Raw genomic sequence first — 24,099 nt, 5'->3', positions numbered from 1 at the left:
TGGGAGGATCCCATATGCCGCGGAGCGGCTGGGCCCGTGAGCCATGGCCGCTGGGCCTGCGCATCCGGAGCCTGTGCTCCGCAACGGGAGAGGCCACAACAGTGAGAGGCCCGCATACCGCAAAAAGAAAAAAAAAAAAAAAAGAAATAAGTAGTAGCTTATTTCTCTGTAATAATTATATTCCTGAAAATTTACCTGTAAATCAAAATTTTGCATATCAAAACAACACTAACCATTGCCTTACAATATGTAAATATACATGCATTTCTTATATAAAATAGAAGGAAATGACTTAAGAAATATTTACTGAACACTCGCTATGAGCTGAGAACTACGCTGGGCACTGGGAATGAAACAATGAACAAAACCAAGTCCATTCCTTACAGAGTTTACATGTTTGTGGGAGAAAGAGCAGAAACCTGTGTTATGTGTAGTAAGTTAACATTGTAAACACAGGCAGGTATATTATCTTGGGTCCTGCTCAGCGCTGGGAAGCAAAAGTAAAGCAAGGAAAGCATAGAGGGAGTGAGGGGTGTGAATGAAAAGCGTGTTTCAGAGACTATGTTCAGGAAGAGGCACTGGTGCCAAGACTGGAAGGAAGGGAAGGCTGGATCATTATAAGATCTGGGTCAGCCGTCATCAGCATTTAGTAAAATATCTCTTATGCTATTATTATATATTGTGAGGATGGGCAGGATCAACACATCATGGAAAACATAAATAAATAGAATCATAGAAATAAAGAGCTAAGGGGGAAACTGATATTAAATATAATATCAGAATTTCAATTGATACATCTGCTCCAACTGTAAAGTATAATTGAATTTTTCCATTATAACAAGTGGAAAAAAATAGAAAGCAAGAAAAACATTCCAACAAGCCACGAAAGCAGGTGTATGTACAGGATGGAAGGAAGGAGAGCCCCCTCCCCACCCAGATACCTCTCCACCATTCTCCCGATCCACGGAGAAGACTATGTTCTCTCACTGACACCCTGAACGCTGCAACAATAAAGCCTTCAGTAGCTTACAATTTACCCGTGTTTCCCTCATTCCTCCAGCATTTAAAAAATAATTCAATGAAAGAACTTAATAAAAGTCAATTCTTAAGGAAAATAACACCATACTTATTTCCTGGTTTATACACCATCTCTAAGTACAGTTCTTAAATATTTTCATGTAAGAAGAGGCAGGTAGCTCTGTTGTCACTGAGACTGAACTACAACAGAGAATAAAACACACCACAGCAATATTTTAATAGATGTACATAAAATCATCAATGTGTCACAAGAAAAAGAACACAGTTGAAGGTGGGAATTAGTAGAAATGAGCATCAGTTTATCAAGAGACTTGGGTTATAGATTTTTTTCTGTTTCTCACTGATTGTGTAGTTTTCCATCATGTACCTCAGTTTCTCCTTCCACCTGGCACCTCTTAACTTCATAAAGTGTATTATGCAAGATGCCTTGGGGAAAAAAGGGGGGCTAAGACATAGCAACAAAAGTTATTAACTTGAGCTTCCCTGGTGGCGCAGCGGTTGAGAGTCCACCTGCCGATGCAGGGGACACAGGTTCGTGCCCCACTCCGGGAAGATCCCACATGCCACGGAGCGGCTAGGCCCGTGAGCCATGGCCGCTGAGCCTGTGCGTCCGGAGCCTGTGCTCCACAACAGGAGAGGCCGCAACAGTGAGAGGCCCACGTACCGCAAAAAACAAACAAACAAACAAAAAGTTATTAACTTGAATGGTGATATATAAGTGTCAATAATATAAGTTAAATATTTAGTTATGAAGTCATAACTATCACTCTTTCAACTCCCAAATTCCATTTTGAGCACAGGTCACATTTTAAGAAAATGTCATCGATCTATTCTCTGACCAAGGGTGTTAAAACTTAATTGGTTTAGCGGAGTACTAATGAGGCTATGATGGTACATCCCTAGGGGTAGGCTTGTCAGCTTCAATTTAATGCAATTCAACAAAAAAATAGTGTCTACCCTGTGGTGGGCACAATAATTAGAAATAAAATCAATAATCCTTCAGGACCTCATGACCTAACATGACAGAAACACACATCTAACATAAATGTATGTTTCTATCATTCTAAGATGAGTCTAAGACGATAGAAACATAAATGGGTGTCACAAACACAAAAGTGCTGGGAAAAGTTGAAATAATGGGATGAAGCAAGGCGGGAGTGTCCTGCAAATAGAAGCCACCTGTGCAGGTGGAGAAGGGCAGAGAAGACTGGGATACACACCACCTTACAAAAAATAAATCCTAGGGAGGACCATGGAGCATCTGCCAGTACTTCCCAAGTTGGCCTCTCCAGGATGCTCATCTGTTCTCTACTAGCCTGCCCTACCCTACTTGTGTCTCTGAGAACAGCCATCATGAGAACAACTGAGAATAACCATCATGGGTGGTATAGGTGGGGCAGGAAGGAAGACCATCCTTGGTGAAGAATGTGACTGGGGATGGAAAGCAGGAAGACAGACCCTGAGGGTACAGTGGCTAGTCTGAAGAGGAGGGAGTTTTAGGATAGGTACTGCAGCTTGTATAAATCTAGGGTTGCTGCTAAATGGGGTTTGGCTATGAAGGTTAGTGAGGGCAGTTCATATGAAAGAAAATGAGAGACATCAGGGAGGTCCCTATTACATGTTACATATGGTAAAAGATTTTAATGATATATCTTAGGATTCTAAATGTACATAAAGAATCTGTAACATGTGAATGTATGCAGTGTTTATATAAATATATAATATTTATGTAATATATATGAAGAAGACTGTAAGGTCTCGCAGTGAGTAGCATGGCTGCTGCTAGCCGATCAGAATGCGACACCCCTCTCAGTAATCAGTTAGGACAAGTTATCCCTCGTGCTGAGCAGAGGCAACCCCAGGCTGAAAGGCATGGCTTTGAACACTGGGCCTCAAGGTCGGATTTCAACCGTATCTTGACTCCTCACTTGGCTGCTCTGTGATGTCCACACACTACACACCTCTCTCCAGGGGTCCTGCATGATAGGTGTGAAACCGTTTAGTCATTGTCATTTTCCTTATTACAAACCACTAAAGTCAAACCTTATTACAAAGTTTGAGGTCAGTAAGATCCAGTTTCAAATCTCAGCTCTAACCATGATTGGATATCTTATTATGTTAAAATTCTGAATTTCAACAGCTGTATTTGCACAATGGGGATAATTATATCTGCCTGTACATAGGCTATATATCCTACTAGCATAGGAAACAGATGAATAATAAATGCCAGTATCCATCCATAAACTCTCCATCTCTACTCCAACTCCATCCCTTATATATTTGTATTTGAATTGCTCCATCAATCTATTCATTAATAATCAGTTCTAATGAATACACTTTGTCTTTAAGAGAGCAACTGATGGTGAAGAAATTTGTCAGAAAATTGTCCATGGATTGATCTAAATTCAAATAAGAAAGCTTTGTATTTTAGGCTTCATTTATTTAGAATTCTTTATAGATAATACTGGAATGAATATTTAGATTTTCTAGGGAAAACAAAAGATTTCCAAAGAAACAAGAATAATAGTATAAATAAAATCAGATGAGGAATATTTTACCAACCTAATAAAGTATACTCTTTTCAAACAAAAACTGCCCCAAATTACACATAATTACAGTGCTAACTACAAATGAATTCCATCCACTCATCTTGACAATGTTGGTTATTAGGTTGGATTATATGTTAGTCATTCATTTTGATTATAAGAATTTAGAAAGAACTGAATTGCCTTTCATTAAAACCAGTCTCAAAAAGACTTTAAACAGTTAAGAACATCCCCCTACTCTGTTTAAAACATGAACGTTTACAGTAGGCTTATTATATGCTAGGCACATCCACATGTCATTTCAACTAACGGGCCTAAGATACCTTTCCATAATGATGAAAATCAGAATGCTCTCCCCGTAAGATGAGGAATAAGTCAAGAATGTCTCACCAATTCTATTCAACCTTGTAATATAGGTCCTAGACAGTTCCTCCAGGAAAGAAAAATAAATAAAATACATTCAGATTGAAAAGAAAAAATAAAACTGTCTTTATTTGCAGTTGACAGGATCATCTAGGAAGAAAGTCCTATGAAAAAAAAGTTGTAGGAACTACAAAAAGAGTTCCTAAAAGTAGCTTATCACAGTTCTGTATATATACATATAGGTATACACAGACTGTACACTCATAGATGGCAAAATAATAATATTTACATTTTATGTAATTTTATAGAAAATTTGATCTTTATATTCTTCAATTGCCATAAACTTGGAGACATGTAAACAGCACAGAGATTCCCTAGAAAACTAAGAAAGTGAAAGATTGAAAGTCTCAGCTGAGACACTCTGTCCCTTTCTTGACTCACCATGCACACACCCAGCTGGCTTTCCCCCCAGACACGTCAACACAGCCCCAATGGCCAATGCTTATCCTGAGTTAAACAGCTGCAGGAATAAGGCTGTTATAAGAATGAGACAGAGTAAAGGCCAGCATATTCACCTCAGATACTAATAAAATCTTTTCTTGCCCTCATGCTAATCAGATACTGGCCCTGAATGTTTCTGAATTCCTTGCTAACTTTTGAAGATTAAACAGTTTCTCTGGCTCTCTTTATCATACGATGCAATTTGAACAGTTTGCATAGTCAGACAAAATTTAATGTGCTTTTTTTTAAAACAGAGCTCTGCCACATAGACCAAGGTTTCTGAGTTTCAGGGATGACAGAGTGCTGGATGGGCAATCCGCTCATACACAAGTGCCTTTGACAAACACCCTTTGAGTTACTTTGCACCAGGCACTATTCCAGTCACTGATGAGGCAGAGACAATAAGATACTATCCCTGACCCGCAGAAGCTTAAGCTGGGTGGAAGAAATGGATGTGTAAAATGCATAATGCAGAGTCACCACTGTAACTCTAAAGGAGGGATATGTTAGGCTTTTGGGAAGCAAGGTTTGAAGAACACTTTCTGGTAGGAGCTGACTTTTGAGATAAGAAAGGAATACAAAGGACAGAAAGCTCCATGGGTTCTAGCCAAGAATGTGTAAATTTCATCTATTTGCATCATTTTAAAAGAGATCAAATTCTTGAATGCCTTCAACTGACAGCTACTTTACATTTGAAATCAGTAGTTTTCTTTCTTCGCTGACCACCACACCCACTGGACACAACAACCCCCCTGGGGTGCTAATAACTACTCATAATCACTCTTGCTCTGGGGAACTTCCTTGAGCCGAATGGAGGAAGCCAATGATGAAAGGCAAGGGTGGTGGGCCCAAAACGTAAACGATTTGTTCCCTGAAATTCCCCATAGATTGAGACTGAAGCTAATCTCCAGTTAAAGTCAACTTCCTGCTCAGCTTTCTACTCTGACTCTATCCTGCTTTGTTCCCCATAACCAGAGGGCACTTTTCCGAAAACCACTTGAATACGAGTCCCCATCTCAGGCTCTGCTCCAAAGGAACTTGAACTAAAATACTAACACCTTAATGTACACTCAAAGTTTGTGATATTTAAACGGCAAACATTCCAACTGTCTATTCCATTTGCAACGGGACAGACACTACTATGAAGTCCAAAGTATTTCAGTAGCACAGCTATACACTTTTGTTTCCTTTTCATGTAAAAAAATTATATATCATTTTACCTACTTCATTACAGCCACCCTACAGACAATTTTATTATTTTTCTATCCTTTAAAAAAAAACACTGCTTCTCCAATTTCACTGAGTAACATTTCTTCTTCCTTCTCTAATAAGAGTATCACTACTTTCTTTCAATTTTCAGCTCACTTTAGTAGGCTAAACTCTACAAACACCTTTTCTTGTTTCTTTCTCAAAAATAGTGAGATTATAAGAAAGAAAAACATATTTCTTGCTCCCCTTTACTCTTTAATTTTGCAGCTTACTCCTAATACTAGTATCCATCTTGTAAGTTGGAAAATGTTCAATTTCTTGAAGTAATTGAAAGGAATACAAAAACCTAGAAAAAATCACTATTATAATCACTACTACATTCATAATGTAACAACTATAAAGCATTCTCTAGTAATCATAATCTAGTAAAATGAATCATAACATCTTCTGTCATAAATTGCATTGACTGCCACTCACCTTCATTATTATAAAAGTTTATTTAATGAAATAATTATGAGGCTATAGTTAAATTTTTGTACCATCTATTTTTTAAAACATTAACAAAAATGCATTCAAATACAGGAAGGTAGCAAATTAAAAACAGAATAAAACCCCTGGAGACAAATTTTGATCATATCCATATAGTGTTAAATTTTTAATAATGGCTTATATACTGAAAGGTACAAACTCTGGAGTAACTGGAATTTTTCAGCACAATATGTTTTAGAATTCTACAGATATTACAGATGCATAATAATTGAGAAATTGTATCTTTAAATCAAAAGGATAAAGAATTAAAACTACAAGATGAAATTATATAGGTGTTAGAAAATAACATGTTATTGAAATAATTACTTCATCTCCTACCTGAAGTCCGAACCCGTTCTTCTGCCGTTTTCTGGAATCCCAGGATCTGGACACATGTCAGAGACCAAAGCAACACCTCCTTGAGTTACTGTAATAGAAAGAAACATTATTACACTTTCATGTAGCTGTTCAGAAAATATCCAGATAACAAATTTACATTAGGTAGATTTGTTTCTTAAATGCTGATGCCTTAACATGTGATTTCTTTAAGAATTAAGATAATTTAGCTAGATTAAGATAAACCTATTCTTATTCCTGAAAAACAGACTTCTTACCCAGGATGCCAACAGCCTTTGGTTGGAACTCTTTCCTCTACTAAAGAAGTTTAAATTTAATTTTAAAACATTTTCTCATTATGATCACCTTTATGACACATTACAATTAATAGCATGATGGGAAAAAAGAGCATCATGCCATAAATACCATAGCTTATATAGAAGAAAGCTTTCATTCATTCCCATGGATGAAATGGAGATGTTAATTATCTATTAAGATCTATACAAGAACCTGCTATATAAAAAAATATATACATATATATAAATAAATAAAACTCAAAAATTCAAAACAAAAGATCTATACAAGAGATATTTTACATAAAATTACCTATTATATTTTAAACCTCAAGCGTGCTTATCATTGAAGTAAAAAAAGTAATGGTCTTCTTGTGCAGATGTGATTTATTTTTTTGAATCTGTTTTATAAAGAGCCTTCCTGCCTGCTGGGATGTTGCACAGTCAGAATAGTTTTTAAAGGATTCATTTGCTTGTTAGAGTGGCTGCTACTCCAACAACTATCCCACTCTATCTAATTAGTGTAATCCAATCAAGGCAATTCCCTCTTTCTTTCCAGAAATTTGTTCAACGGTGGTTGTGACTCAATTCAGTTCAATGATGCTTGAGAGCAAGCCGGCAGGAGTGTTTCTGGGGAGACGTTCCTGTTAGCTCATAGAGATCATCTCTTTTTCACTCTGGACCATGTTTGAATTTCAAATGTGTAACTGTTGGTACCATCTTGCTACAGTTCAAAGATGGAGGCAACAGCGTGAATAGAAGAGACTGAGCAAGAACCAGGACCCCTGATATCATAGTTGAGATTACATTACATTAATCTCACCTACATTAGCTACATTATTACATTAATACATTACATTATTACATTCTACATTAGAAACCTACATTAGCTCTGAATATCCTGTTGGATGATTCATGTACTTCCTACAATTCAAACTCATTTGAATACATGATTTCATTATTTGCACCTGAAAAGCATTCTTACAAATATAAATATGTTCACATATATTTTGAATAATACCATAAGAAGGAAAAAAACATCTGGGTAGATATTGAAATCCTTAAGCATTTAATTAAAACTATGCATAAAAATGGCACTAATAATTATAGCAAGATTTAGTTTTCATTGCTAAATTAGGATGAAACTGTGATATGGATATAACCCTTCATTAAATACCAATCTTACCACAATATAAAATTTCTTTCCTAAGTATTTAATGTTCTCAATTGAAAAAAATAATCCAGCAAGTTGGGCAGTGAAATGAGAAGATGGTGGAATAGAAGCTCCAGGCCTCCTTCCCCCATGGAAACATCAGATAAATAACTACAGGCTAAATAACTTTGTAGGAACCCTGGAAACTAATCAAAGATCTACAGAAACTGGCAAATGTCCAATGAAGAAAAAGCCACATTCATAATAGTGGAAAATTTCAGGGAATTTTTACATGCTTTTGCCCCACACCTTCCCAGACATGGCACTGGTGAGAGGAAGGGGTCCATTTCCTGGTTCCCTACAGGAGAAGGAGGACCAAAGAGGAACTTGTTTACAGTGTTCTGGCCTGTCTGTGAGGCCGGTGTTGAAGGACTAGTTCCTGCCTTGCCTGACTCAGGCATAGGCTGCGGAATGGCAGCTGGAGGTCAATAAGACAACAGTGGACACTTGGCTATAAAAACTACATGGGGACTGCAGCCAAGCGGGCAGGTGTGGGCAAGAGATACAGGCAGAGCAATACTGCAGAACACAAAAGACCCTGAGAAGAGGCTCCCATGAGGCTCTTTGGGGAATCAGGATATTTTAAAGCAGCTGGGGGAGAAACACACAAACGTATACCCAGACCCAGACAGAACATGTGAGCAGTAAAGACCTGAGAAGACCTTACTTCTTCACCACAGGCTGATCTCAAGGCTCAGTGACCCACTCATTTGTGGAAGTCTCCCATACCACTCTGCAAGACTGGGAAAGGTGGCTCTTTCTTTGAAATGCCAACTTTTTAACAAACATCACAAGGCATGCAACAATATATGGGAACATGGCTTATTCAAAGAAATAAAATTAATCCTGGCACTAGTCCCTGAAGAAATACACAAATTGGACTTATTAGACAAAGATTTTTAAAAAACTATCTTAAATATGAATCTGAGTAAATAATGGTTGTACACCTCTCAAATTTCAGAAAAGGCATAGATATACACTTCTAAGGAGCTCAATAAACTCCAAGTAGAAAAAACTCAGAGACTCACAGTGAGACACATAATCAAACTACCAAAAGACAAGGAAAGAATCTTGAAAGCAGAAGGAGAAAAGCAACTCATCACAAACAAGAGATCCTCAGTAAAACTATCAGTTGATTTCTCAGTAGAAATCTTTTAGGCCAGAAGGCAGTGGGGTGATACATTTAAGTGCTGAAAGAAACAACACTGTCAACCAAGAATTCTATAGCCAGCAAAACTATCTTTCAAAAATGAGAGAAACATTAAGACATTCCTAGAAAAACAAAAGCTGAGGAGTGAATGACTACTAGACTTGTCCTATTAAAAAATTCTAAAAGGAGTCCATTTTCAACTTGAAATGAAGGGGCACTGGACAGTAATTCAAAGCCACATAAAAATACAACATTCTTTGGTAAAGGCAAATATGGGAAAAAAGTAAAAAAAACCAAACTATTATTGTAATTTTGATTTACAGCTCCACTTAATTTTTATAGGATTTAAAAGAAAAATACATAAAATAATTACAAATCTATGTTAATAGGTACACAATATAGAGAGCATAATTGTGTACAAATAGAAGTTGGGGGAAACTGTAAAGGAGTGGATTTTTGTGTGTGATTAAGGTTAAGTTGGTATCAATTTAAAACACACTATCATAAATTTAGGATCTTATGTGTAATCTTCATGGTCACAACAAAGAAAATATGTATAGAATAAACACCAGAGGAAATGAGAGGGAGTCACGTGTCACTATAAAAAATTAACTGTCAGTCATAAAAAGGAATGAAATTGTGCCATTTGTAGAGACATGGATGGACCTAGAGACTGTCATACAGCGTGAAGTAGGTCATAAAGAAAAAGAAATATCATATATTAACGCATATATGTGGAATCTAGAAAAATGGTATAGACAATCTTATTTCCAAAGCAGAAATAGAGACACAGATGTAGAGAACAGACATATGGATGCCAAGAGGGAAGGTGGGGGTGGGATGAATTGGGAGATTGGGATTGACATATATACACTAATATGTACAAAACAGACAACTAATGAGAACCTACTGTATAGCACAGGGAACTCTACTCGGTGCTCTGGGGTGACCTAAGTGGGAAGGAAATCCAAAAAAAAGGGGATATATGTATATGTATGGCTGATTCACTTTGCTGTACAGTAGAAACTAACACAACTGTGTAAAGCAACTATACTCCAATTAAAAAATAATTAACTGAATGCAAAGAAAGATAGTAATGACCTACCACCAAATCAACTGCCATCAGTCTGATATTTCTACTGCTTTCTTCTCCAACTCCATAGTTTCACAGTCTGTATCAGGTGCTAGGGCAGGTTTCCCAACCTGCACTCAGCAGTCTACTAAAAGGTCTCTAAAATTTATTTTCTAAAAAGATTCTAGTTTTAATAAAAGTTCAAACCCCAATGCAGAATCTTACTTCCACCGTATTTTTTCTGCCCCCATCAGTTATGTGACTCCCACATTCCCTCAAGCAAAACAGTCATTGCTGTGTCAAATGAGCCATTTTCTTCAAGCTGAATGGCCATCACTGTTTCTATCAGACGTAGCCCACGCTAGCGTGGTTCTCACTACACTATTTTAGAGTACCAAGCTGGTCTAAAAAACAACTTTAAGGCTTAGGAAGGTCTACTTCTATTCTGCTTTTCTGTTTTTCTCACATGGAATAGTAGTTAAAAATAAATGACAAATTGGAGGTACCCATGCAAATCAGCTCAAAACACTCTGGATCTTTTTAAAAGTAATGTCAAAGTTGTCTACTTATTCAAAAAAAGTGTACTTAGTTGGAATTCTTTGAGAGCACAGAATGAAACAGATAAGTCTGAACAGCTTGCAGATGGCAGAAGATAACAAAAAAGTGATGAGAGATGTATGTAAAATATGGCTGATTTTCTGAAACAGAGATAGGCTTATAATGGGATAATGATAGAAAAAATATGGTGACAAACAGGTTATGCACAAGTAAACAATGAGCTCCACAAATCCCAACTACCTATTCCATCAGCATCATGAACAATTAACTTCTCTGAAAACTGAAGCTTTAAAGTTGCAAAGAATTATGGAGATCCATCTGTTTCAAGCAGGATCCCAATGCCTCAGAGAAACATTTTCAAAAGAGAGGAATCACTGGGCTTAATATCATTTTAACTCTAATTTTATGGAATTATATATCAAATCCCACAGGACATATACCATAGATATTAATAAATATATGAAACTGCAGTCAAAACCTTAGAGTTTAACATCAAAACTGGAGTATTCCATAGGTAGATTAATGACCCATCATTGACAGTAAAGCAAGGTGTAAAGTTATGCAAGTGGATGAACAGATATAAATTAGACTGTTTGTAAAAGACTTCAAATTTAGATTTTAAATGTGTAAATTATATTAATGTATAAATAATCAAATGACTTTTTCAAAGCATGCTGATTCACACTATCTCATTAGACCCTCACAAGTTTCTTATGAGATATGTAGGGCAGTAAGGAACTTGCTTCACCCATCAAATTGTAACCAAGCAGGACCCTATGCGGCCTTCCCTGGACAGATTCCCCCACATCCTCTGCCTTCTTCTTGTCTGTAGAAAACTTTAGCCTCCGAGACCTTCCCCAAGTTCCAAATAATAAATTTAATCAGAGAAGTAAGAAAACACAGGAAAAAGGAAAATGGTCAAGCAAGACAAACTAGTAATACTTTAGCCATTAAACAAAGTCAAGGACTTTTAGTTCCTCCTCAAGAGTTATAAAAAATATTCTGAACCACGTCCTTTGAGCTGTTTTGCAGATACCGAAACCCCCACCAGGTGGGAGAAATTAACTGCATGCTGCCCATAAGCACATAGACCCCAGACCAGTTGGAACCAGAAGGTTGATGATGTTGACTCCCAATTACCTCACCACCAACCAATCAGAAGAATGTCCACGAGCTGATCATGGACCCCACAACCCACCTCCCCTCACCCCATTTTTAAAAACCTTTCCATGAAAGACTTCAGGGAGTTCGGGCCTTTTAAGCATTAGCTGCCTGAACTCCTTGCTTGATGCCCTGCAATAAACGCTGCATTTTCCTTCACCACAACCTGGTGTCAGTAGATTGGGTACTGCGTGCAGGTGAGTGGACCCAAATGTGGTTCAGTAACAAAATTATCCTGTTCTTTGAGGACATGTCTTGTGATTGTCAATTCAAATTCAAAATGGACTTTTGCTTTAATGAATTATATAGCTAGACTAGTGCCCTAGCAAAGGAAGCAACTAACACAAAAGAAGTATAAACAACTACTTCTATGATAAAGGAGACCATAAACAAATTAGTGGAGATAACATTTACATTAGTGAAACAATCAGAAATCATTGTAAATGAAGTGCTAAGAATGTGATAATGATGATGATGATGATAAAGTAAAATTAAACATTTACTCTTGGCTAGAAACTCCAAGTATCATTTACACACATTCTAAACTGAATCCATACAACCATCCCATGAGGAGATAATGTTAAACCCATTTTCCAGGAAAGGAAACTGAGGACAGAGTTACCATTCAATTGATTACAAAGTCCAGGTTCCTTTGCTTACATTTCTTGCAGTAAGCTGATGAGATATTTTATATTAAAGGGTTTGTAAATTGAAGTGAGGCTTTTAAAAATAACTTTTTAAAATTCTTAATAATAAAATTCCTTTTGTATTAAAAATGAATACAATATATGGTCCTAACCATAAGGCTTTAGTTCAAATACCATCTGGTGGTAGTTTTCCTGCAGTAAAAAGACCAGATTCACAGGCTTTCCACACGATGCCATGAGCCACCTCCAGAGCACTAGAACAATGAATTGACTTGAATATTAAATCTTCCATTTAAGATGCCATTCTTTTATGATAAAATTCAGTTTATATACCTTTGAAATAATAATCCAAAATAGAAACCATTTAAAGAAACACATTTTTTAGTGAAACTGCTCCTGTGCTGTATTAAAACATATTTTTACTGTTAATATTTATTTCTTTAGAGACCTAAAGACATGTTTCAGCTGTATCAATTTTTGAGACTAATTCTTATCATTTTAAACCTTCAGAGAGGTGGCATATGTTTCTAGTTGCATAACAGTCAGGAAGGTTGTTACACAAAACACATTCTGGGTGAAATTCCTTGATATCAATATCTCCACTCTATCAATGACCTTTAGATGACAGACACTCATGCTAGGCATGTGTTTGGGGGATACTGTAAACTTCAGGCTTTTCTGCTATAATCAGTTTGAAATAAGTCAACACTGACATTTGTTCCTTCAACATTTTATGGACTGAGGCTGTAATGAAATGAAAAGCAACACCTACTTTTTAATGCATTTCCCTTTTTTTTTTTTTTTTTTGCAGTACGCGGGCCTCCCACTGTTGTGGCCTCTCCCGTTGTGGAGCACAGGCTCTAGATGCACAGGCTCAGCGGCCATGGCTCACGGGCCCAGCCGCTCCGCGGCATGTGGGATCTTCCCGGACCAGGGCACGAACCCGTGTCCCCTGCATCGGCAGGTGGACTGTCAACCACTGCGCCACCAGGGAAGCCCCTCCCCTTTTTGATTTGCAAGAGGTTTTATCTCTGCAAGGATGAAGCATCTGTATTACTCCTTCCTCAAAAACTAGTAACTTGATTAAATGTTCATTTCAACAACATTTTGATATTGTAGAAGTTTCTTTCATTTAGCTACAACAGGATTATTTTCACTTAAAGGGCATTGCATGGGACATTTTTACATGCATAACAATTTGGGGTACTTTTCTCTTTCTACTGAATATTTGCAGTCTTTACCAGTCACTGGTTTTGTTTTTGTTTTTGCACATATAGACAAGCTTTACAGAAACAGGTTAACAAGAACTGTTGACGTTTTGATAATAAATTCTTATCGCAACATTAGGGTTTAAAATGGATAGTTTACATAGAAATAAGTTGTTAAAAACACATTGCTTTGATCTGCATTGTTTGGACCTCAGATTAATGGATGGACAATGAAACAGCCCACAAACAATTGGCCTTGTGTGTGAGAGTCTAGGCTGGATTTTCCAAGTGTTTAATTTAATACAATGCCAGACATTTTTGTCTGGACTCTCTCTCTTTTATCATTACATATTTTACTTCTCTGACTTCTAAAACACTAGAAATTGAATGCCTACTATAATAATTTTCATATCTTGATTTTATCCATGTTCTCTTATTTCCAATTCTAAGGCCATAGTCTTAAACTATCTTAGTTTACTGTAATTAATTTTTAAATCATATTTTAGCTTCTAATGTAATAAACTATACTAATGTAATAAATGCATTATTGAGAAACTCTTTCAAGAAATTATTAATGATTCCCTACTGTACAACAAATAAAGACTATTTGGCCGGCATTCAAAACCTGTCTTTCTAACATTATTCCAACTACTACCTGCAGGGATCTTATAGTCCAGGTAATTTTAAATACTCCAAATTCTCTCACTATTAAGCTTTTACTTTTCTTTAACATTGCCTCTTATTGATTTTTTTTTTTCCTGACAGAGGCAAAAAACAAGTAGATTTCTTATAAGGGCTATAACATTAATAATTATGCTCCAACTGCTAAAATCACCATGGCAGCAAATATTCAAAGAGGAATTATTTTCTTTATGTATCTTCAAGTTCAACCAAGATGTTTATTTGGTATCCAAATAAAATGAAATATAAGAATATGTTAGTACAGGGCCTCCCTGGTGGCGCAAGTGGTTGGGAGTCCGCCTGCCGATGCAGGGGATGCGGGTTCGTGCCCCGGTCTGGGAGGATCCCATATGCCGCGGAGCGGCTGGGCCCGTGAGCCATGGCCGCTGGGCCTGCGCGTCCGGAGCCTGCGCGTCCGGAGCCTGTGCTCCGCAACGGGGGAGGCCACAACAGTGAGAGGCCCGCATACCGCAAAAAAAAAAAAAAAAAAAAAGAATATGTTAGTACAAAATCAGTATAAATTCACAGCACTGAAATTTTTTAAAGATCCCTGAGAGTTGTCCTTATGGCTGTCTGATTGATTCCATACCGTCCTTGAAGATGTTTACTTGGATGTATCCTGGCAGCACCCAAAAGAGATGTCTCGAACCTCCACTGGCCTCCACAAATGCAGAGTGACCATCACCCAGGGACTAAGCTGCCTTAGCTTGAGGTCTCATAGCCTGTCACTTCTGCTCTAGTCTCTTTGTGAGAATTTAAGGACTCTGGACTTAGGATTCATGAATAATTTTTAGGGCCTACTCAGAGATGTCTTGCAGGATACCTAATTATTCATGGTCTTCTGACAGTAAAGATAGCATTTGACCAGGTCAATTTATATTACTACTTTGCACAGGATCTAAAGTACTAGTCTAATAACCTTGAAACATGAGAGAAAAGGGGAAAAAAAATCTCAAAGTCAGTGTACAGTATAATTGATTTCAGGATTATACATATATATATAATTACTTTATATTTAAATATCAGATATTTAAGTATTTTATTTTAGAGGTAATACATTCAAATTCTAAAACCTTATTTGTCAATTAGTAGATTTAAAAAATAGGAAATATTAATTATCTAAGTAATGAGTACCCATAGAAAGTTTTTATCATAATAGTTTATATGTGATTTCAGAAGCTTGTATTTAAGTACATTCTAAAACAGTAAATATAAATGATGTCAGCATGTATCATATACTTTATTTATTTATTTATTTATTTATTTATTTTGCGGTATGCGGGCCTCTCACTGTTGTGGCCTCTCCCCTTACTGAGCACAGGCTCCGGATGCGCAGGCTCAGCGGCCATGGCTCACTGGCCCAGCCGCTCCGCGGCATGTGGGATCTTCCCAGACCGGGGCACGAACCTGTGTCCCCTGCATCGGCAGGTGGATTCTCAACCACTGAGCCACCAGGGAAGCTCCAAACTTTATGTATATATTTATTTTTTCACTTATATATACATTACATATATATTGTTATTAAATAATTTTTAAAATTTAAATTAATTTAAATAAATATTAAATATATATAAATATTCAACCAAATATATATTAATACTATTATTTGCTTATACAGGATAGTTAAAATATATAAATATTAACATTATTAAATTAATAACTATTATTTGCTTACATAAAACAGTTAAAATATATAAATATTAACATTATTAAATAATATTTAATATGAATGATTTGTCTATCATATATATTTTTATAACATACATTTATTAATATTTGTTTACAGAGATACTATACAATAAGAGAATGCTTAGTTCTTCTTTATGTATTCTAGCAGGGCAGAAATGTTAAATTCTCTGATTGAGAATTTTTGTGATACCCATAGTTTAAAATTAATAATATATCAGTAAATCAAATTGATATGGTCACTCCTAAAATTCTCATTAAATCAAAATCTGTGTTTGTAATTTCACTCTGTACCTTATGCAGATATTTTGCAAATGTGTAATTAAGAAACTGAAATGGGGGCTTCCCTGGTGGTGCAGTGGTTGGGAGTCTGCCTGCTAATGCAGGGGACGCAGGTTCGAGCCCTGGTCTGGGAGGATCCCACATGCCGCGGAGCGACTGGGCCCCTGAGCCACAACTACTGAGCCTGCGCGTCTGGAGCCTGTGCTCCACAACAAGAGAGGCCGCGATAGTGAGAGGCCCGCGCACCGCAATGAAGAGCAGCCCCTGCTTGCCACAACTAGAGAAAGCCCTCGCACAGAAACGAAGACCCAACACAGCAAAAATAAATTAATTAATTAATAAACTCCTACCCCCAACATCTAAATAAATAAATAAGCTGGATGTTTAAGTCAATATTAAAAAAAAATGGAATTGCACTTAAAAAAAAAAGAAACAGAAATGATTTTTTGACTATTATAAAACAATTCTTGCAGAATGCTGATGGCCATTTTGAAAACACACAGCTGCAAGGTATTTGGGAGAAATAATAATTAGTACACAATGATATAATATGTGCATAATGTTTCAATTTTACACATTATAAATTATTAATTATCCCTCTTTAAAGACATAATGGCATATCACCTCTAGTGCTGAGATCATAGATATTAAAAATCACTGAAAAAACTATAAATTACTTAAAGTCATGCTATAATTTTTATTTATATGGTCTCAACTGAATACATCACACTGCTTTTCCTTGGTTCCTCATTATTATAGATCTGCAAATATATTTTTTAACATCTTTATTGGAGTATAATTGCTTTACAGTGGTGTGTTAGTTTCTGCTGTATAACAAAGTGAATCAGCTATACATATACATATACCCCCATATCCACTCCCTCTTGCGTCTCCCTCCCACCCTCCCTATGCCACCTCTCTAGGTGGACACAAAGCACCGAGCTATAGATCTGCAAATATTAAAAGAGTAAGAATCTAATATTAATTAATATTCTATTCATTTCTACAAAATGTGTAAAATTTAGTTTGTATAAGGAATTATGCAATATTAATAAAAGAAAGAAGGGAATCATGGCATGTGATGTATTATGGCAGGTCTTTTCATATTTGTTACATAATTTAATCCTCACAAAATCTCTGTGAGGGAACTGTTACTTTTTCTGTTTGAGAAAGGAGGAAAGTGGAGTTGGCAGGTTAGTTTGCATATCCTATTTATTTAGCTGATAAATCTTCAGGGCCCATATCATTCTTACTACATTAGTCCACTTGTTTACTCTCAGCCAAGAGGGAGTCTTTTAAGGAAGTTGTAAGTGACAAATTGTAAAACTGTAAGGTGTAAGTAGTGGTTGTATTTTGTATTCATTTTTTGTCTTATCATAATGCTCTACAATGAAAATAGGTTCTTTAAACACAAAAAAACACATGTGAAAGTGAAACAGAGATCTTCTTTTCCATGTCCTCCTGCCCACGTGCCTTCCTCTGGGAAACCTCCCAGCCCAAAGTCCAGCTACGACCTTTCTCGCCTTCCTTGTCTACCATCGTGGGCCAACAGTGGGTATCTGGCCCAAATCAGGCCATGCTTCCCGTGAAAATAACTTATGGATTTGCATTTAAAAAGTATATATCTGGGCCCTTGGCACTGACTTTTTTGAGAGCTGTAACTCTGATGTATAAAAGACAGGAGGCAGTTAGTGGAGATCGCTGTGTCTGAAAGGGTACCACTCTGTAGTCTGCAGGCGTTAGACGACACAGTCAGCCAAGGAGAGCAGGAGGAGCAGAGGCTCAGAGGGGGAGCAGCCGCACATGCAGGGCTGGGCCTTCCAGTACCGAGAGGAGATGGAGCAGCCTCTCATAAAGGAGCCCACACACCTCTGTCCATCACGTCTTAGCTCTTGAGGGCAACACTAAGAAAGTGACCAGTCCCAATAATCACGGCTCCCTAAGTTTAGGACATGTTAGTCCTAACAAGGACACTCTTTTCCTTAAGTGATTCTGGTAACCAAAAAAATCTAATTTTTTTAAGTTATCAAAAATAAAGAGAAGTAGCCAACATCCTGAACACTGACAACATCAAACGCTGGTGAGGATATGGAGCAACAGGAACTCTCATCATTGCTGGTGGGAATGCAGGATGGTGCAATCACTTTGGATGAAAAGTTGTGGTTTCTTATAAAAATAAACACACTCTTACCATATGATCCAGCAACTTTGCTCCTTGGTATTTACCCAAAGGAGATGAAAACTTACGTCCAACAAAAACCTGCACACATATATGTATAATAACTTTATTCATAATTGCCAAAACTTGGAAGCCACCAAGATGCCCTCCAGTTAAGTAAATAGATAAATTAACTGTAGTACTCCAAAGAACTGAATATTATTCATGAATTTAAAAAGCCATGAAAAGATGTGGAGGGAACTTAAATGCACATGACTAATGAGAAAAGCCAATCTGAAAAGTCTACTACATACAGTTGACCCTTGAACAATGTGGATTTGAACTGTGTAGGTCCACTTTTAGGGGTCCACCTGTATGTGGAAGTTTTTTTGAATAAATATACAGTTATCCCTTCGAATCTGTGGGTTTCACATCTGTACTTTCAACCGACCTCCGATGGCAAATTTAATATACAATCTGAGGTTGGTTGACTCTGCAGATGCAGGATCCGTGGATACCAGAGCGCCAACTATGGGACTTGAGCATGAACAGATTTTAGCATACATGGTGGGTCCTGGAACGAATCCCCCATGGATACCAAGGGACAAATGTACTATACACTTCCACCTATATGACATTCTGCAAGACACAAAACTATGGAGACAGTGAAAGACCAGTGGTTGCCAGGGTTCGGGGGGTTAGAGAGGAGATGACTGGGCAGAGCACGAACGGCTTTTAGGGCAGTGACACTGCTCTGTGTGATACTATAGTGGTGGATACATGCCATTGTACATGTGTCCAAACCCACAGAATGTACACCACCAAGAGTGAACCCCAATGTAAACTACAGACTGTGGGTAATGACGTGTCCAGGTAGGTTCACCCTTGGTAACAAATGCACCATCTGGTGGGGGTGTTGATCATGGAGGAGGCTGTGCATGTATGGGGACAGGGAATATGTGAAAAATCTCTGTACCTCCCTCTCAGTTTAGTTGTAAAACTGCTCTAAAAATGGTCTTTAAAAAATAAAATAAAAGATAAAAGAAATAAATAAAAGAAGGAGGAAGAAGAAAAGGAGGAGGGACTGCAAGGAAAGGAGGAAAAGGAAGAGAATGATGGAGGGATTAAGAAGGGGTAAGTAAAGGAAAGAAGATAATAACTCTAAACTTTTCTTGAAGGACTTGAAAGTCTCAAGGGATAGATGAATTCGGGTATGTAGAGAGGAGTGGACGGGCTGGTGGGGAGGGGGCACCCCAGGCAAGGGAACTGTGTGAGCAAAGGCATGGAAGTCAGAGTGGATATGGAGCATTCACAGAACACAGTAGAAAGTGCTCTAAAGGGGAAGGAGTTATACTGAGAAATACAGAGAACCCAAGTCAGGAACTGAGGCAGATGTTAAAGCATGAAGATGCTTTTGACTGAGATTCCTCTTTTTTATTTTTTTATTTTTTTATTTTTTATTTTTTTGCTGTACGCGGGCCTCTCACTGCTGTGGCCTCTCCCGTTGCGGAGCACGGGCTCCGGACGCACAGGCTCCGCGGCCATGGCTCGCGGGCCCAGCCGCTCCGCGGCATGTGGGATCTTCCGGGATCGGGGCACGAACCCGTGTCCCCTGCATCGGCAGGCGGACTCTCAACAACTGCGCCACCAGGGAAGCCCTCCTCTTTTTTAAATTGACGTATAGTTGATTTATAATGTTGTGTAAAGTGATTCAATTATATATATTTAATTTTATATATATATATTCAATTATATATATATACTTTTTCAGATTCTTTTCCATTATAGATTCTTAATGAGAAGTAGTCTCACTTATTTCACGTATGCATTTCACATGACATTCAGATATCTTCTTCTTCATTATGTGTATGCACATGTGCATGTGTTTAGTTACATGTAGTTATAATCTGAAACTTAAAATATACACTACAGATGGTCCCCAACTTACAACTGGTTTTGAATCGGAGCAGGACCCTATGGTCCTTGCCCTGCCATGTCCTCAGCCTGCCTTCTGTCTGTGGAAAAACTTTAGCCAAAGAATAAGTTTAATCAGAGAAGTGAGAGAATGCAGAAACAAAGGAAAACAGTCAAAGGAGACCAAATGATAACAGTTTAGTCATTAAGCATAGTCAAGAAACTTTAGTTCCTCCTTAAGGGCTATAGATAATATTCTGAGCCATATCCTGTGAGCTGTTTTACAGATACTGAAGCCTCCACCAGGTGGAGGAGGATGACTACATGATGACCAAATTGAAGCCATGACATAAGCTACTCCACTTCACATAGTTCTGAGAACTGGACTCAAAGAAATGGGAACAGGGCCTCCCTGGTGGCGCAAGTGGTTGAGAGTCTGCCTGCCGATGCAGGGGATACGGGTTCGTGCCCCGGTCTGGGAGGATCCCATATGCCGCGGAGCGGCTGGGCCCGTGAGCCATGGCCGCTGGGCCTGCGCATCCGGAGCCTGTGCTCCGCAACGGGAGAGGCCACAACAGTGAGAGGCCCACATACCGCAAAAAGAAAAAAAAAAAAAAAAAAAGAAATGGGAACAAACCCTGGAACTAAAGATTAACTGTACTTAAAACAACTATGCTGTTCTGCTCCCACCCTCCACCTATACAACCCTGAAACTCCTCTTTAAAAAAAGCCCCTATGCCCTGAGCAGCAATCAGGAGTTGGTTCTCAGACAGGAGTCCACCCTCCCCCGAGGTTGCTGGGCTCTGAAATAAAGCAACCTTTCCTTTCCTACTAACACTCGTCTATTGAAAATTGACTTTCGAGTGGCGAGCAGCAGCCAGACCTGGGTTCGGCAACAATCTGACTTACAGTTTTTTGACTTCACAATGGTGTGAAAGAGATACGCATTCAGTAGAAACCATACTTTGAATTCTGAATTTTGATCTTTTCTGGGCCAGTGATATGTGGGCAGATCACCTCTCATGGTGCTGGTCGGTGGCAGCAGCCTCAGCTCCCAGTCAGCCAGGCAATCATGAGGGTCAACTGCCCACGTACTTAGAACCATTCTAGACCCAGACATCCATTCTGTTTTTCACTTTCAGTATCTTATTCAACAAATGACATGAGATATTCAATACTTTACTGTAAAATAGGCTTTCTGTTGGATGGTTTTGCCCAAGGCTACTGTTCTGAGCATGCTGAAGGTAGGCTGGGGTAAGCCATGATGCTCAGTAGGTTAGGTGCATCAGATGCATTTCTACTTAACCATATTTTCAACTTGTGATGGGTTTATCAGGACATAACCCCATTGTAAGTCAAGGAAGATATAGATATATATGGTCAAAATATTTATTTTAAAATATTTTCTTTAAACTATGAATTGGATTTTTCACCTTCTTAAATGGTAAATACTATTAGAGTACACTTAACATTTTTAAGTTTCCTTACAAAATCAAACTTTGGTAAATGGTGAAAAGAATAGTATTTAGGCTAATTTGGCAACATCTTTCATGCTGAAAGGACACAACATAATTTGTGATGAAGGGAAAACAGTCAGGTATCATTATTAGAGGATACAAACTGAAAAATAAGATAGAAGGCTCGTGTTAGAAAAATCACAGAAATTTATTGATGAGAAAATTAAATAATGCAGTCCAAGTCCTGTATGTTTTAGTTCTGGAGAGTGAAGTCCAAAAACGTTAAGTGACTTTCAAGGTGTGGTGCATGGCAGAACTGGGATTAAACAGAGATGCTTTCAATGCCTGTGGGACCCTGGGCAAACCTGCTGTTGAGCCTTTATGAGCCTCCATCTTCTCACCTGAAATATCTGCCATGCAACATCGTTGTGAAGATTTAGTGTCTTAGCTTTGCAATACACCAAGCAATCCTCAATAAAAAAGACTGCTTCTACCAGTATTTGTTCCTCTCCTCTTTCTGCTGTAAATACCTTGGGCTAAATTATTTCCGTGTTTTCTTTCAGCTCTAATGTTTCATGAGTCTGTCTCTATGTTCCCATCCTCAGGGAAATTTCATTGAGGGATGTTAGTTATTACACAAGTTTACTTTATAAAAGACTAGGGAAATGGAAAATACCGCTGATAGACACAGAAAGGATACAGGTAAAATGACATTATACCTGAAAGCAACATGCACTTTTCATAAAGTAAAAAAAGAAAGATGACTTGCATAGTGTAAGCAAAGGCTAAGAGATATAAATTTGGAACTGTCATTCAAAAACACAGGGTTTAGTGTCTCATAACTCAAACAAAGCCAGTTACATTGGAAATCCTGCCTTTCAACTTAGAAGTAAGTGGATTTGAAATTTCGTTTTCACGGTATTTATACTTGTTTCTTACAGTGCTATTGTGTTACGTTTAAAAGCCAACAAGAGATGTTAACATATTTTTTGAACAAACTCTGCATTTTCATTCATAAGAAGCAAACAATTCAAACGATTGGTTTTTCGATATGTTACAGTAATCAAAATCACCATGGAAATAACACTTGGAAATAGAAATAAGTTAATTGTGGCCAATTCCATTTAGTTATTCACCATCCACTCAGCAACATACTGATTGAACACCCAGGGCAGGGAGCCTCTGTGTTAGCCTCTGGGAGGTTTAACAGGAAGACCTCACAGAGAAAGCACAAAACAATAAAACCCCAAAGCAGTATTCACTGTTACACACTGGAAAGGTGCTATGGAGAAAAGAACAGAATAGCATTAGAGAGAGTAATGGAGAGAGGGGAGAGAAGATCAGATTTAGGATGGGGTACAGGCTCGCCCCTGAAGGCGAACGACACTTAAGCTGGAACTTTATTAAAGCATGACTGGAGTTAGCTAAGGGAAGAGTGAACATAATATCCCTCTTGGCCAGTCAACGGCAAAAGTTAAGCTCCTTAGGATGGGAAGATATAGGGGCATTCAAAGAACCGAAAAAAGAAGGCCAAGCTGCCCATCTCACTGCAGCTTGAGAGGAAGTAGCAACCAAGTGGGAAACCACTGAAGACGCTTAGGTGAGGTCTGACTTATGTTAAATACTTCGCTTGGCTCCTCCCAGAGGACTGGGCAGACAGAGGGAGGAGGCTTTGATGTAATCCACACAAACAATGGTGGCGGCTTGGACGGGCAGGTGACTGGGAGATGGAAAGCAGCATACAGATTTTCACTGTGTTGGAGATAAAAAGGAAATGACTTTGTGATTGGTTAGGTCGTAAGGCCTGGGGAAAAGGGAGTTATCTGTCGGGAGGGACCTATCATTTACAGTGGTGTGGAATGCAAGAGGAGAACAGATTAAGCTCGGAAGGGGAAACATTCCATTTTTGATCTGTTACATTGAAGATGCCAACAGACAGCCCAAGGGACAGGTCAGCTTGTCTGTTGGATCAGGAGAAGTGATGTATTACAGAAGCATGGGACTTGTTTTTATACAGGTGATATTTTAAATCAAGGAAACCATCGATGGGATCTAGAATGAAATTCGATCACTCTGTCTCACCCTTGAACAATCCAAG

At 38.0% G+C, this 24,099-nt stretch overlaps 1 protein-coding gene across 1 annotated transcript in view; it reads right to left on the bottom strand.

The window, feature by feature from the left end:
* The window catches only part of CSMD1 (CUB and Sushi multiple domains 1), a 1,461,432-nt gene that overhangs the window by 491,825 nt on the left and 945,508 nt on the right, over positions 1-24,099 (bottom strand). The window contains exon 10 of the mRNA XM_060085850.1: positions 6,525-6,612. Within this exon, the coding sequence (XP_059941833.1) occupies positions 6,525-6,612 (88 nt within the window). The remainder of the gene's footprint in view (positions 1-6,524; positions 6,613-24,099) is intronic.

This window comes from Mesoplodon densirostris, chromosome 20 (assembly GCF_025265405.1).
Source record: "Mesoplodon densirostris isolate mMesDen1 chromosome 20, mMesDen1 primary haplotype, whole genome shotgun sequence".
NCBI classification, from domain to species: domain Eukaryota; kingdom Metazoa; phylum Chordata; class Mammalia; order Artiodactyla; family Ziphiidae; genus Mesoplodon; species Mesoplodon densirostris.
The sequence above is the reverse complement of the archived record's forward strand: the minus strand, read 5'-3'. Positions and strand labels throughout refer to the sequence as shown.